Source organism: Cheilinus undulatus, linkage group 8 (assembly GCF_018320785.1).
Source record: "Cheilinus undulatus linkage group 8, ASM1832078v1, whole genome shotgun sequence".
Taxonomy (NCBI): Eukaryota; Metazoa; Chordata; class Actinopteri; order Labriformes; family Labridae; genus Cheilinus; species Cheilinus undulatus.
In genome coordinates, this window is record NC_054872.1 from 43,639,534 (window position 1) to 43,656,775 (window position 17,242).

Consider the following 17,242-nt stretch of genomic DNA (forward strand, 5'->3'; position numbering starts at 1 on the left):
TTAGGAGGACATTATTTAGGCCTCCTTGGCTTCCTTCCACTATACATATCATGGTGGATGACATGCAATAATAAAACTAAATGGATGTCTTAATTGAGTAAACAAATAAACAGTCAAAGTTAGACTGTGCTCTCTACAGCAGCCTGCTCTGCAAGTCAGTATTCATTTCCTCTTGCATCTTGTCCAACTGTAAACAAGCATAAACACATAATATGATGTAGACCAGCTAATACCTGTGTGTCCCTAACAGCAAGTGCTGAGACATTATAGTGATGTGAAACCATAGGAGCAGGAGTAACTAAACAAATAGTTGTAAAAAAGGAGAATTTATGAAGAAATGGCTTAAACTTCCAAAAAAGGTGATACTGTGAAACCTGCTGCACATGTTGATCTACATCATCAAATCAGTCATTATGAGTTAAACTGGCCAAGTAATGGAAGGAAGATGTAAATGTCAGTGGGAGAATGTGTGAAGAATCCTTTATGCTTTTATAGATGTGTAGATCCAGAAAGCTGTAAAGCAAACACATAACCCATCATTCCTATAACTGAAACAGATTTTGTTGCTCTGCCCCTCTCCCTCTGACGTTGATGTTTATGAGCACTGGTTCTTTCAATATGTGCAGTCTGCACTTCTCAATCTGACTACATAAAAGGCTGTTAAGTTTTTGAACATTTCATCAAACCCCAAAGGAAAATTAGGATCAAGAGTTTCTGCTGAAGCATAGCCTTAGGAATTTTTAACTTGGCAACATCACATATTTGACAAAATGACTCATTTCTTTTGTACAGAGTGGTACCATTAAACTGCCACATGATGATTAACAAGGCACTGGGCTTGGCTGGTTTAAAATTTGTGAAATAAGTTTGTATAATCCCAAGTATAATATGACATCTGTGTGCTGAAGGAACTTGCTGCTACAGAGAAAGCAGGGTTCATTGAAAATGTCAGGAATGTGGCTGCCGTGGATATCTAGATCTGTGTGGGCGATTCTGTCCCGGGGAGATTTTTCCTTGCATCTCCTGATATACAGTGACAGGTACCTCAAGTCACCCAAGAGAGTTGCTATAACCATTCTGCTACCCAAATAATCAAACCATCACTTCTACTTTAACTGCTTAATTTTTTTTGTAACAAGAAACACACATGCCTTTATATGTTTGAACAAACATGTATTAAAGGACAAATTGATAGTTGCAATACAACAAAACTTACAAGGTTTTTCATTCAAGTTATAAAATGTTCAAACTAGTATGTTGTATGAACCACTTGAATTGCTTTGCCTGTATCTTTGAAAGGATTTTTAATTAAGCATTTTTTTCTTTTTTTCCTGTAGGATGGCTCCAGACAACGTAAAGAAAGAAAGAAGACAGTATCATTTAGCAGCATGCCCACTGAGAAGAAAATTAGCAGTGCAAGTGACTGCATCAGTGCAATGGTGGATGGCTCTGAGCTGAAGAAAGTGCGATCCAATTCGCGGATATACCACAGATACTTTCTTCTTGATGCCGACATGCAGTCTTTGAGATGGGAGCCTTCAAAAAAGGAATCTGAAAAGGCCAAAATAGACGTGAAATCTATCAAGGAGGTTCGCACAGGGAAAAACACAGACACTTTTAGAACTAATGGAACTTATGATCAGATATCAGAGGACTGTGCTTTCTCAGTCATCTTTGGAGAGAACTATGAGTCTCTGGACTTGGTGGCAAACACTGCAGATGTAGCAAACATCTGGGTGACGGGGCTGAGGTACCTGATCTCCTATGGGAAACATACGCTAAACATGATCGAGAGCAGTCAGAACAACATGCGCTCATCATGGCTAGGTGAACTTTTCGACGAGGCAGACAGCAACAATAGCAAACAAATTACGATATGCGCTGCTGTGCAGCAAATCAAAAAGCTAAACCCTGGACTTAAAAATGTGAAAATAGAATTGAAATTTAAAGAGCTCCACAAAGCTAAAGACAAAGTAGGCTGTGATGTGACAAGGGACGAGTTCATCGAGGTCTTTCATGATCTTTGCACGAGACCAGAAATTTATTTTCTGTTTGTTCAGTTTTCCAGTAACAAAGAATTTCTGGATACCAAGGACTTGATGATATTTCTGGAGGCAGAGCAAGGTATGGCACAAGTCAGCGAAGACACCAGCTTAGAAGTCATTCAGAAATATGAACCTTCTAAAGAGGGTCAGCTAAAGGGGTGTCTGTCTCTTGATGGATTCACCAATTATCTTATGTCTCCTGAGTGCCATATATTTGACCCTGAACATAAAACAGTATGTCAAGACATGAACCAGCCCTTGTCACACTATTACATCAATTCATCCCACAACACCTACCTGATAGAGGACCAGTTCAGAGGCCCCTCTGATGTGACAGGATATATCCGTGCTCTTAAGATGGGTTGCCGTAGTGTAGAGCTGGATGTGTGGGATGGGCCTGATAATGAACCTGTAATTTACACCGGTCACACAATGACATCACAGATTGTTTTTCGCAGTGTCATTGATGTCATCAATAAGTATGCGTTTGTTGCATCTGAGTTCCCACTGATACTGTGTTTAGAAAACCACTGCTCCTTAAAGCAGCAGAGAGTCATGTTCCAGCACCTAAAAAAGATCCTCGGAGACAAAATTCATCTAGATCCTCCCAAACCTGAGGACTGCTATCTCCCTTCTCCCTCTGAGCTGAAGGGGAAAATATTGCTGAAGGGTAAAAAACTGAGCTCAAACTGCACAGGCTCAGAAGGTGAGGTGACCGATGAAGATGAAGGGGCAGAAATGTCTCAGAGGATGAGCATTGAGTCAGCAGAACAACAAACTATAGCACCCAAAAAGTTCCAGCTGTCGAAAGACCTCTCTGATCTAGTGACCTTATGCAAGTCTGTGGAGTTCAAAGACTTCTCAACATCTTTTCAGAGCCAGAAGCAATGGGAGCTCTGCTCTTTCAATGAGGTCTTTGCAAGTCGCTGTGCTAGTGACTTCCCAGGTGACTTTGTCAACTACAACAAGAAGTTTCTTGCACGAGTTTATCCCAGCCCCATGCGTATTGACTCCAGCAACATGAACCCACAAGATTTCTGGAAGTGTGGCTGCCAGATTGTGGCAATGAACTACCAAACTCCTGGCCTAATGATGGACTTGAACATCGGCTGGTTTCGCCAGAATGGGAACTGTGGCTTTGTGCTGCGTCCAGCAATCATGAGGGAGCAGGTTTCATATTTCAGTGCCAACACTAAAGATTCAGTGCCTGGTGTTTCCCCACAGCTCTTACACATAAAGATCATCAGTGGACAAAACTTTCCAAAACCCAAAGGCTCAGGTGCCAAAGGAGATGTAGTGGACCCATATGTGTATGTGGAAATACATGGCATTCCTGCTGATTGTGCTGAACAAAGGACTAAAACAGTCAACCAGAATGGGGACAACCCCCTGTTTGATGAGAGCTTTGAGTTTCAGATAAATCTTCCTGAGCTTGCAATGGTGCGCTTCGTGGTGCTTGATGATGACTATATTGGTGATGAATTCATCGGCCAGTACACAATCCCCTTTGAGTGTCTTCAGCCAGGTTTTCGTCATGTGCCACTTCAGTCTCTGACAGGGGAGGTTCTGCCGCATACATTGTTATTTGTTCATGTGGCAATAACCAATCGAAGAGGAGGCGGCAAACCACACAAAAGGGGACTGTCTGTACGAAAGGGCAAGAAGAGTCGAGAGTATGCCAGCATGAGAGTGCTATTGATCAAGGCTGTGGATGAGGTCTTCAAAACAGCCATGCAGCCACTGAGAGAGGCAACAGACCTCAGAGAGAACATGCAGGTAAGACATTTAAATTAATTTTGCTGAATGGTTGTTTTATTTAGTCTTTGAAGTCTGATGTTTGCACTACTGAGACAATAATTTACCCTTTGACAAGCTTTGTCTTGACCAGGGGGTAACCTTCTGTCAAGACCTGCCCTTGTTGGTTACAGTTACTAAGCTAGACACAATCTCTTTATGCAGGGTTCCTTCGCATTTAAAACAATTGAAAATACTTGCAGTTTGACTTACTTTTATTTCAGTTAAATTGGTTTGATTCTCTTTAAACCTGGCCTGAGTGAAAGAGTAAAATCAAAGATACTGTTGGGAGAGATGTGTAATATTATCAGCATGATATCAGTATCCGCAGACATTAGCTTAGAGTTAAATATCATGTTTGCAGATTAAACATTTCTGCAGATATTTATAGTTAATATATTGGCGGTACATATCTGTAGTGCAGATTATATATCGGCCTTAAATATTAGCAAAATATGCAACTGTACTCTCAGGTATAGGTGGTTTCCTAGAGCACCACACAATAAAAGGGGGCCACAGTGAGCCCTGATTCTCAGTATTATTAAATCTCTTACCTCCTTGCATATACAAGTGTTCTTTGTGATTGTCAGCGGGAAGAACTACCAGTATGGTGGCTTACATAGTCAAAACCAAAGATGGTATTTTACTTTGTAATTAACCTTTGGTTTAAGAAACAGGATGAAAAATACTCCTGGATTATGTTGTGGACATCCTGAGTTCCTCTTGTAGATACCCCTAGCACACCTTTGAATTTTTGTTGAAGTACAGCAATTAAGGTCACAATCTCACTGTACTGCAATCAAAAGACTTTGGGTGAAAGTTTTCAAAATGCTGGCTACAGTTGCTAAGAGAGGGAGCTCTCTGGTTGTTGGATTATTGGATCAATCAGGGAGCCAACAAAGGGTCACTTATAGTGGATATATTTAGTAAATGTAAGACTTTTGCTTCCTTTTTTCCAGCATGGGAATATTTTCCGTGGAATGGCAGTCTTTTTGAAAAAATTAACCCTGAGTCAAGATGTCAAGATTAAAAGCAGATTTACTACAAAGAAAACTGAACATCTAAAAAGGCTTCTGCTCTGGCCAGAGAACCACAAAACCACCAGTCTTGACTTAATCACATTTGATTCGGTCCATATTGTTTTGTAACAGCGCAGCTAAACAAAAGATAATGATATCATTAATCAGGCATCTTTAAGTTTAACCAACTGCTTTTGCTTTTGCTTTTTGAATGGCTTCTGTTGTTTTAAATACAGTTTTATGCTGAACCTTTTTGTCATTTACTGAAAATGGGTAATCTTTCACCATGAATCTCATAATAAATGTATGGTAAATCTTTTTCTTGGGCTAAATTTGCATCATATTTTTGGTGTTAAATTCCTTTGAAGTCTGGAAAGAAATATGACACATCAAGAAATCCTTTGCTGGAGTGTCAACACTTTGTGGTTGGTCTCATTTCGTGTGTCCTAAGGCATTGTATTAGGATTTATTTTGGTAGTCCTGTTTATATTACACTCATTGTGTGATAACAAGCCGCTGGCCTTGAGACTATAACACATCTTGCCCCTCCTGTCACAGTTTGTCCCTCCGGTTGTTTATGCAGGGTTTTAAATTTGGCCTTTCTCAGGAAGGCTAGGATTTGTGCATGGTGTTTGTGACTCTGTGTTTGTTCCAGTTTCATGTACAGTAATACTGGTGTCACACCAAGTAGATGGAGTGTTTATGAGTAGCTTTTAAGTGCAATAATGAAGTTATCAAAGGCACTGATTGAGCTCATAGCCACTTCCTCTGACAGAATGCTTCTCTCCCAGGTTGCGGTTTTGCATTTACTATGTATCAATACTAGATTTATTCTACTTGGTATATTGACTTCCTCATATTTTATGTAGAGGTTTTTCTTTGCATGCAAGAGTAAAAAGAGTATACGAGCTGTAATTTCTCACTTCTCTCTGCAGAATGCCATCGTGTCCTTTAAAGAGCTGTGCGGCCTTTCAGCAGTGGCTAACCTGAAGCAGTGCATCTTAGCTCTTTCCCCTCGACTGACTGGACCTGACAACAGCCCTCTTGTGGTTTTTAACCTCACTGACCAGTACCCCAACATGGAGCCCCAGGGCCTGCTACCAGAGGTTCTCAAGAAAGTTGTCAGCACATATGAGATGGTAAGTCGTCATAGGGAAAAGTTGCTCACTGAATTTGCACATTAATTAAAGCTGGTAAATCAAATAATGCCATTAGTAGAAGTACTAAAGAAATAGAGGACATTTCTAATCTGTGTGGAAAAAAGCAAAAGGGTTTTTTTTACTTATTAGGAAGAAAAGAAAGATACAGAGAAGGTAGATAGTCAGATTAGGATGCTGTGGTACTCTTAAATCCGTCCATCAAAGAGAAAAGAGAAAGACCTAACCAAGCAAAGTAGCTGGGACTCCAGTCCAATCAATACCTTTAGCTTTACTGGATTTAATGGGGACACAGGGATGGTTAGGTAATTGGGCTGGAGTTCTGTTAAGTAAAAAAATCAATGGTTACATGTTACGCAACATGCTATCCAGGCTGCTCCCAAACAAAGCTGTTATTCTTTACACATCCTGTTCTCTTACCCTGATCCTCAGCATATTAAAGAAAAGTTGCCTTTCCAACATTAATTAAGAAATGGAAGCAAAAAAATAACAGTTCAGAGGCAAAAGTGAACTAGTTTTTTGGCTCAATATGTTTTATTTTCATTCACCTCTTGTTCTTATAGACCTTGATGTCACTCACTACAGTGGATGGCATAAGTGCTGCTGTTGACATTAAGCTACCACGATTTTGCTTGCATGATTATGTTTGAGGTGTTTTATGGAGCCATAGAAGTAACAGAAAGTAACCTAATAGAATCAGCCCAATTAACACAACAGTCAGTGGCTCTGTCCAATGAGTCACCTTGAGGGGACAAACAGAAAAACATACGTTCATGTAGCTTTCTACACGAATACCTCTTGGTGCAGTCCTTCATTACAATGTCAAAATCTGTTCATTAAACTTAACAAAGAGTACATCTTCCATTTTCAACCTCTAGTTCGGTCACAAAATCACCTGTAAATAAGGTTATGTTTTAAATGCTATTACTGACATTTGCTAGTGTTAGTGTTTGCCCATTCAGTGCTTCTGTTGCAGATCAACTGTTACACTTCACACAATGATTTGGAGGTATCCAATACTAAGATTCAAGTTTTATAAACTTAACTCATACAAAATGTGCACTATACAGATAATCACAGGGAGTGTGTGGACAAAAGCTTTTTTTGGCTCTAGCACCTAGTGCGTAACATGCAACTTTATATGTCCAGGCATGGACAGGACCAAGCAGGACAGAATGTAGGCTTGAAGTATATTGTTTCATCTAGTGCTGTTAAATTAGTAATTTAGAAAAAAAAAATTGCGATCGGGCTCAGTATTTATAGATAATCAAGATAGATCTCTCCTATTTAGCTCAATTTGAAATTCCCCTTATTAAATTTAAAAAGATAAGCCCATTTCCTTGTTTTTCACTGGCAAATCCATCTTGTCAAGCTCCCATCTGAACCATTTGGGCCCGGTTAGAAAGTGACAGGACCAATCAGCGATGAGGGGAAGTACTTTCAGGCACGGCAGAGTCGTGATGTAAACAAGCAGCAACCAGAGGCCGGTGCAATTATGGCAGTAGAGCCAAACGTGGATGCTGCTAAAGCATAAGTTTTATCAGAACTTGATGACAATTCTTCGTTAAAAGAACAAAGAACAGCAATGAGTTGTTTTCTTTTCAAAAACGACAAAAGTGGGGTACTCACATGTCTAGAGTCACCATGTTTCGCGTTATTTCCAGTAGCTGCGCATGTGCAGCTCGATAGCCGCTATGTCACGTGTTTTGTTGCTCTTATTGGCCCGTAGAGATGTGACAGACAGAACGTTCATCCAATCACAATCTGAGTGTTTTTTTCAAAGCCTCTGCCTTATCTCAAATGTTTGCTATTGAAGCTTTCCCCAGATGGATGTGTGAAACACATCCATCTGGCGTGTCAGGTTAGACATTAAGTTAATCAAAGCAAAAGGAACTTGTTATGGATTGAAAAAGAAATCAGACAATGATTAAAGTGATTTTTTTATAAGATGAGGTGCAGATGACTTTTTACCTATCCACTGAAATGTCTGAGTTTTTTTAAGTGAAATGAGACATCCAGGTGATGACATCACAGATTTGTTGTAGTGTGCTGATTTTACATTACTGTGGCTATAGGGATTCATGGCAGCAGTTTAATCAAGGTCTTCTGAAAGGGACAATATAGCATGTGATAAATGCAATAAAAAAAGAGCTAATTATGGACTTAACCAACCATTCCATGATTAATGCTGAGTCCACAGTGTATAATAATGTATAATATCAGTGTATGAGCCAACCTGGCTGGCATTTACAGTATACATAAAAGGGGAACAAACTGTGAGGTGAAAACATACTGTTTATGGCACACATTGTCCACTTAGCATTGATTTAAAGATTTTGTTTTAGTTGCACTTCACACAAAGAACAGATGACGACAGCCATTGAAATTTAATCTGTTACTCAGCCTGATAGAAACAATGGATTGAGAAATACACACAGTTCAGCATTATGTGAAGCTCCATGGGTTATTTTTACTGCATATTCCTTCCCTGTAGACTTGAACATGAACATTTGAAGAGTGATGATGCTGAAAAGACTCAGGCGCAGACCGATTAAGGTGACCCCACTGGTCTATTCAGACTCAGAAGTGGAGGGTATGTAATTGGCTCTGATGGAAGCAGCGTCAGGGAGATTGAGTTGAAGGGAAGAAAGGAGGAAATTGACGGGTGTTTGGGGAACAGAATCGAATAAATTAAGAGTAAGAGCTTAAGTGGTCTGAAGCTGTAGGCCTTGATCATCGGCAGAGCGCCAGAGGAGACAGGGAGCACAAAGGTGCACAGCTGAAGAATAGCTGACAAGTATAGAGGCACAAATGAAATGAGGAAAATCAAACATAAAAGAGTTGTAAATAATGTATAGCACAATAAAATTAGAATTCAAGCACTGTGTCAAGCACTGCCACCAGGGTGTAAGCTGGCTTTTGCTTTCTAATTGGCCAGAAAGAATCTAGGTCTCAATCCCTGTTCATCCATGCACTGAAAAAAAGGTGGAGAGACGCAGCATGATGCCAGCTTGTGGTCTTGGATAACATGGTCTGGTTTCTGTCTTTGTTCACAACAGATGAACTGAGGGCACGGTCTGTAAATAGAGATGAGACAGGAATGCACAATCTGTGAAACACTGAACTGAAGAAAAAACAAAGCCCATATGTTAGTCATTGTTTTGTCGTTTATCTAATTATTTGAAGTTTATATAAATATAAGATCCTTTTATTTATTTATATCTGTACCCCTTATTTATCTTTGTATTGCATAATTGTTTCACCATGCTCACATCAACTAAAGGCCTAGTGAGCTTCCAAGACTTTGTTAAATAACAGAAATGATTATAATAATGTAACTTCACATACAACTCAGTAGAGGTAGTCTTAAGTTTGCATATGGAGTAAAGACCACCCACTCACCTTAGAGTGATAAATACGTTTAAGATGCTGCCTCTGCTGCCAAGGCAGTAATTGCTTCTCCCATCAGAGAAGTAATCACAGCATGTACGACAGCCACAGCTGCAGAGTGACACAAAGAGCCACAATCACTTAGTCATGACTGCTGGTAACATTACATGGTGATTCACTATATGGGCTGGAGGAACTGTGTCTGTCCCCCTTTATAATGCAAAGATGGATTTCATGTGACTGTGCTAACTGCCTTTACATTAGAAAATCCCAACTCTACCATCTATCACTAAAAGTTGTCAAGTTATAGCTCTAAAATACAGTGATATAATTAAAGTTTTAACTTCAGCAGGAATAAAGTAGGGATGCCTTTAATAGGTTTTTAGCAGCTGACACAGATAACTGATCAACTACGAGTGAGATCAACATATTCTTTTACAGATACAGATCATTATCTTGTGTTTAAATAGGTCAGCTGTTTTACCAGTTGGTCAGTCCACTTATCATTGTAGAGCACTAGGATAAAAGGAGCAAGAAAAGTCATCCTTATTCAGTCAGCTACATGTTTATACTCACTTTGTTCAACAGGGCAGTACAAAAACCCCCCATTGACCAGTGCAAAAAGTTTTACTTGATAATAGCGATGCAACGTTTTGTCGGCGTTTTTGACAATACTGACTGACAACTTTTGTCATTTGTTGATGATTTGTTGTCTGCTAATAAAAGTGTAAACTTCTGCTGCAAAGTTCTGGCAAAAGTCAGGAATCACAGGAGAGACTTATTTCTCTGCTGCAGCACTGAAGCTAACTTCAGGGATAACTCCACTGTGTAACTCATTAGCAGCAGGCAGCGGGAGCCCTGTTTGAGTCTTGAGGACTCTCACAGCTGAAAGAGAACACTGACCCTGCTCACCCTTTCGGTTATCAATCGCTTTTTCCTCTCTCTCCCACTCTCATATAGCAAGAGTGAGTGTGTGTTCATTTATGTGTGGCACACTTGCCTTCAGCTGCTCACAAACTAAAATCTGCTTCTCCCTTAACATAAAGATTACCTGTGGTGCTTGTAAAGTGGACCTTGTTTATCATGTAAGTATGATGGTAGTGCGCATATATTTGAAGATAGGCATGTCAGACATCTCTTGTGATAAATCAAAAAAACCTTAAAGCTAAAGCCAAAGAGTATTTTTCTCTCATTTACATTTTTAGCCTTTCACATATTCTTGTATCTAAAACACTGCATCTCTTCTCTTTCATCCCTTTCTCCATCTCCACCTTCCATCTTTTTCTTTTACACTCTTACAGTAAACACTAGAGAAAGCTCTTATATTAATTTTTAAATTAAATGTAACTTAATTTCTCCATCTCCATGCAGACAGGCAACTTTATGAGAATGCAGATGTGCAGTAAGGTTGCAGTCAATTGCCATGCAGAAGTAGGGTTTTTGCACATGCGCAGATGGGTAGACCATAACAACAATGGCGGTGTCTGTACGCATGTGCATGTTTTGGTTTGTTGCAAAATCACGCTGCTGACTACTGGTCTGGTATATATACTGCATTGTTTTTGGTGTTTCCTGCGGTCTTGTGTGCACTGAGATTGTTTTTAAAATGTTGCAGTCTGCACATGGACCTATATGAAAATGAAGACAGAAAACAAAGCAAAACGTTGTGAAAACAGGACCTCAACTTTTCTTTTTGATGTTTGGTTAAACATATCACAGTGACATTGTATTTACCTTCCCTTTATTGTCATTTTATCCACTGGGCCTTACAGGTCACATATTATGCAAAATACACTTTTTCAGACTTTTCTAACAAGAATGTGCCCCTGGTTTTTTTAGGCATGCAAAAATCTTTTACTGGAGAATTTTGTTCACCAACAAACTTCACAGGCATGTTTTGGGGACCTCTGAGACCAATATAAACTTGTTTTAAGGGGGTAAAATATATGACTTTTAAACACATCATAATGCACGTTATATTGTCTTTATTCATTTCAGTTTTCAAACCCCTGTTATGTAAGCATGTGTGAACAAGAGGTAACCTGGCACGCCAGATGGATTTGTTTTACACATCCATCTGGAAAACCACTCATAGACAGCGACTGGGAAAGGGCAGAGCCTTTGGAAAAAACTCGGAGGGTGATTGGATGAATGCTCTGTCTGTCACATCATTACGGGCCAATCAGAGCAACAGAACACATGACGTATCCACAACCAAGCTTTGCCCCTACTGAAGGAGTAAACTCCATACAGAACTGCAAAACGCAAACCATGGCGACTGTAAACATTTCAGTACCCCGCTTTTGTCGTTTTTGAAAAGACAAAGCTCAATGCGGTTCTTTGTTCTTCTTTCAACAAAGAAATGTCGTCAAGTTCTGTTAAAACTGGCACTTTAGCAGCATTCACGTTCATGTCTTCTGCCATAATTGCACCGGCCTCTTGCTCCTGCTTGTTTACGTCACGACTCTGCCGCGCCCGAAAGTACTGCCCCTTGTCACTGATTGGTCTTGTCACTTTCTAACTGGGCCCAAACGGTTCAGACGGGAGCTTTGCAAGATGGATTTGCCGGTGAGAAACAAGGAAACAGGCATATCCATCTGCTTTGCAAGGCTAGATAAGAGGAGGACAGCTCATCGATCCAAGTATGGCTAGAAATCCTGTTTACATTGCATCAGTTACAATGTTACAATGTTACAATGTCATTTAGCAGACGCTTTTCTCCAAAGCGACGTACATTTGAGAGCAAGAACAACACAAGCAATGATCTAGACAAGAAGAAACAACATCAGTAAGTGCCATCAAGTGCTTCAGGTCCAATTGGACGCAAGTGCTGCCGTGTAGAGTTTAAGGCAGAGTACCTAAAATATACGTTGTTTATGTAGTTTTTTTTTTTTGTTTGTTTGTTTTTTTTTGTTTTTTTTTTTTTTTTTTTGGTTATTAGACAGCAACAATGAATCAAGGAAAATGTGGGATCACTAATCGCCATTCATTAGACTTCACAACAACTATTTACCAAGTACCAAGTGCTGGATCATTCCCAAAGAGCTGGGCAAAGAAATCCCAGAAGTAGAGCAGGACAGTGCGAGCTAACTATAGTTGGGAAACTCATTCAACCACTGGGGGCAGCAGTGGAGAATAGTCTGGCTGAGACTCAATCTACTACTGGGGACAATAGTAGAGAATTGCCTAGCTAAGTGCAAAGTGTTCTCTGAAGAGCTGGGTCTTTAGCCTTCTCTTGAAAGTAGACAGGGAGTCTGTAGATCGAATGGAGTTGGGTAATTCATTCCACCATTTAGGGACAACAGAGGAGAAGAGTCGAGCTAGTGACTTAGGAGCATGATGTGCTGGAAGTACCAGGCGCCTTTCGCTGGCTGAGCGTAGTGGGCGAGAAGGGGTGTAGACCTGGATGAGGGACTCCAGGTAAACAGGAGCAGTTTTAGTTACTGCTTTGTAAGCAATGATTAGAGTTTTGAATTTAATGCGAGCTGCAACTGGAAGCCAGTGTAGAGAGATTAAAAGAGGCGTGACATGAGCTCTCTTGGGTTGGTTGAAGACCAGACGTGCTACTGCGTTCTGGATCAACTGCAGAGGTATAACTGCATGCAGGTAGGCCTGCCAGTAATGAGTTACAGTAGTCAATACGTGATATTATAAGAGCCTGTACCAGGAGTTGTGTAGCATGCTCTGTCAAGTAGGGTCTGATCCTCTTGATGTTGTAGAGGGCGAAACGGCAGGACCGAGCAATCGAGGCCACATGGAGCTTGAAGGTTAGCTGGTCATCAATCATGACACCCAGATTCCGGGCTGACTTAGTGGGCAAGAGATTATTTGATTCAAGCTGGATACTGATCTGTGGTTCCATAGTGGGACTGGCTGGGATGATAATGAGCTCCGTTTTGGGCAGGTTGAGCTGAAGGTGACGTTCCCTCATCCATTTAGAAATATCAGCAAGGCAGGATGAGATCCGAGCTGAGACAGTTGTGTCATCTGGTGGAAAGGACAGGAATAGCTGTGTGTCGTCTGCATAGCAGTGATAAGAAAAGCCATGGGAGCGGATGATTGCACCAAGTGAGGTGGTGTATATTGAGAAAAGTAGGGGACCAAGCACAGACCCTTGAGGCACCCCTGTTGATAAGCCATGCAGTTTAGACACTCCTCCCTTCCATGATACTCTAAAAGATCTCCCTGTGAGGTAGGACTTAAACCACTGTAGGGCAGATCCTGAGATACCAAGTGAAGAGAGTGTGGAGAGGAGGATTTGGTGGTTTACTGTGTCAAAGGCAGCGGACAGATCCAGCAGTAAGAGAACTGAGGACTGACCAGCTGCTCTGGCCAGAAGTGATTCCGTTACCGACAAAGTGCAGTTTCAGTAGAGTGGCCCGCCTAAAGCCAGACTGATTCTGATCAAGTAGATCATTGTTCTGCAAGTGTTCTGAGAGCTGGTTGAAGACTGTGCGCCCAGTATTTTTGATAGGAATGGGAGAAGTGAGACCGGACTGTAATTTTCAACCAGGGCTGGGTTGAGAGTGGGTTTTTTGAGCAGTGGTGTAACCCGCGCTTGCTTGAAAGCAGCTGGGAAAACACCTGTGGACAGAGAGGAGTTAATGATACAACTCACAGCAGGGCTGATTGTGGGCTCAATCGCCTGCAAGAGATGTGATGGTATCGGATCGAGGGGACAGGTTGTGGGCTTAGAGTCAAGCAGAAGCCTGGTGACCTCGCTCTCACTTAGTGGAGAGAATGAGCTAAGTGATGCATCACTAGCTGGTGGCAGAAAACTGAGTTGGACAGGCTCAGAGAATTGGTTGCTGATGGTAGAAACCTTGTCAGTGAAGTAGGAGGCGAACATGTCTGGAGTCAACATACTGGAGGGTTGTGGGTTTGAAGGAGAGAGGAGCGAGTTAAAAGCAGAGAAGAGTTTGCTTGCATCAGTGGCAGCACAGATCTTTGATTGATAGAACGCCTTCTTAGCAGATTTTAGAGCAGAGGTAAAACAGGACAGTTTTTGCTGATAAGCACTCAAGTCAGTGGTTTGTTTGGATTTACGCCATTTTCTCTCTGCCGCCCTGAGCCCTGCCCTTTGGGTTCTGATGACCTCAGTGAGCCAGGGACAAGGTGGAGTATTTCGAATAGGCTTAGACACCAGAGGGCAGAGTTTGTCCAGAGAGGAGGTCGGTGAGGAGCAGAATGTGTCTGTGGCCTCGTTAACAGTGAGTGTGAAGGACTCGTTACATGAGGCTAGTGCAGCTGAGACCTCGTCAGACAGCTGTGTTGGGTCAAGTGACTGAAGGTTTCTGCGGTATGATCTTAATTGAGTAGTAGATTGTTGAAGTTCAGGTAAGCCAAGTGAGAACTGAATGAAGTAGTGGTCAGAGAGGTGAAGTGGTGTAACACTCAAATTAGCCGTGGAGCAATTGCGAGTTAGAATCAAATCCAGTATATTACCAGCCTTGTGTGTAGGAGGCGTTTGAACCAGTTTCAAGTCAAAGGAGGACAGTAGTGAAATAAAATCAGTAGCCTGGGCTCTATCCAAGTGGATGTTCATGTCACCCATGACAACCAATGGTGTGCCATCATCAGGGATGTCTGAGAGTAACATGTCCAGTTCCACAATAAAGTTGTCCAGGTGACCCCCAGGTGGGCGGTATACCACAACCATGTAAGCCTTTATTGGGGCAGTGACCTGTACTGCATGATATTCAAATGAGTTGTTATTGTCCAAGGGTTTGAACTGGCTGAAGTTCCAGCTATGAGAAAGAATAATGCCTGTGCCACCTCCTCGGCCAGAAGAGCGAGGTGTATGAGAGAACACTGCATCAACTGATAGAGCAGTTGGTGTTACAGTGTTCTCAGGACGGACCCAAGTTTCTGTCAGGGCTAGGACCTGAATGTCAGACAGTTTAGTGAGGGAATTGATGAATTCTGCTTTGTTAACTGCAGACTGGCAGTTCCAGAGGCCAACTGTGAAAAAAGGTTGTGGAAAAGAGGCATTCTGCAAAGTGGATAGATTATGCAGGTTTCGTTTTCTGTAACTATTGTGCTTCTTTCTGTTCCCATATATGACTTGTATTTTTTGGTTGCACATGTTGCGTTAGACTGCTGAGGTGCGTTAGACTGTTATGAGGCAGTGCTGCCTGTCTGTGGCCTTGCTCGGTGGACTCGCACAGGTAGACTCGCTGGTCTTTACCCAATGAGCTTGTTCTGCTGGCAAATTAGATTCAAACTCTCTTAAAGCTTGGACTGCAGTGAAACTCCGCCCCGGCAGTTTTCACTTTAGCAATCAATAGAGGGAGCCACACGCGTCAACTGCCTCACCTATTGTTGCAGAGAGAGTGAAACTAACACGTTCAGCCTAAGCAAAACTGCCAACAACCTACTTCCAACTGAAACAACCAAAAGCAGATTCCTCTTACCAAGTAGCTTCTCCCTTCCTATCTCAAAGATCAGAGCTTGTTCTGATTGCACTCTATTTGGATGTAACTATACTTATGTACTGTCCCTGAAAAATGCAATTATAAATGATTACATAAATAATTAGATACAATCCTTACTCTGAATGTCTGAGCTGCTGATGAACTCAGTGCTCCCAAAGGCTGGATTTGGTGTTTTCATCCTTTTTTCCCCCAGATGTAAACAAATCAAATAAAGACAGAATCCAAAGGTCAGTCAAGAACACCATTACAGCAAAGTCTGTGATACACCTAATGCTTCCTTCTGATGAAAATGGGTCACAAATACAATCTGTTGTTCTACTTTTCAAGACAGCTTTAAAATATATGTATTAAATATCTTTGCACTCTAGTTTTACCACAGGAATAACTGAAGTGTCCATTGGGGATTTATGCACATTTGGTGCTGTTAAGAGTATATCTAGCTGTAGTGTCACTTGGTGTGTTTTGAATTATCTAAAAATAAAACTTAGTGACAGTTTTCATTATCATCTCAATACTCTCATCCCACTACTTTTCAGACAAAGAGTGTCTCTTGATAGTGTACGGGTAATAATAGAGCTGTATTTGAAATGGGAATGAACTATGCCGACTTTGGATGCACTGGTAATGGCCATTTTAATAGATCAAGGAATATAGATTGGAGAAGAACCCTTATAACCTTGTTTTTGTGTTATTTATTTATTTCAGGAAGGTCTGACATGTTACAACAAGCCTAAGCTATTAGTTTAAACAAGTATGACATAAAGTTTAGTCATTTTTTTAATCTCACATGGCATTTATCTTTCTGGCACGTCAATAGATAAAAAAAATTACAAAATTATAAAGGAGACAGTGCTGCCTCAGAAAAAAGAAAGAAATTGATTAGATAAAATAAATGTAATTTTCTAATCATTTCATGGCACATTCATGCTAAAGCACAGATAATACATCCACACATCTCTAAGAAGTATCACATTGTCAGATTTTGTGTCAAAGTCCATCGTACGTGCTGTGCCTCTGTTGCATGTGCATAGGTCAGCCTAACCCTATTTCAAACAGACACACACCTGCAGCTCTATATACAGCTGTGACTCAGACAGGAAGCAGAGGAGAAGGACTGATGTATGATGTTCGCAACTTTTTTTGTTTTTAATAAGTTACCAGATTTTATTTTATGAAAAATAACAGGAAGTTCTCCCTCTTCCATTAACTCTGGATTCAAAATTTCTCTAAAGAAAGAAAAAAGAACCTGTAATGTGTCAGGCACTCAATTTCTGCTCGGAGGGATCTGAGCTCTGAGGAAAAACTCATCTCCCCAGTTCATAAGCTTTTTGTTGCTGTGGGTTAGCTCTCTAAACAAGACCCCCTTGAACAGGCTGAGTAATAGGTGCAAGGTCAAATTATTT

The 17,242-nt window shown here is 41.0% G+C and overlaps 1 protein-coding gene across 3 annotated transcripts in view; it reads left to right on the forward strand.

Annotated features, from left to right (window-relative positions):
• Positions 1-17,242, forward strand: part of LOC121513441 (inactive phospholipase C-like protein 2) — an 88,518-nt gene that overhangs the window by 32,098 nt on the left and 39,178 nt on the right. For all 3 annotated transcript variants that reach the window (XR_005992206.1, XM_041793204.1, XM_041793205.1), the window contains 2 exons: positions 1,338-3,821; positions 5,794-5,997. Coding sequence is in view for 2 of the 3 variants with exons in the window: in XM_041793204.1 (XP_041649138.1) it covers positions 1,338-3,821; positions 5,794-5,997 (2,688 nt within the window). In the remaining variant the exon portion in view is untranslated. The remainder of the gene's footprint in view (positions 1-1,337; positions 3,822-5,793; positions 5,998-17,242) is intronic.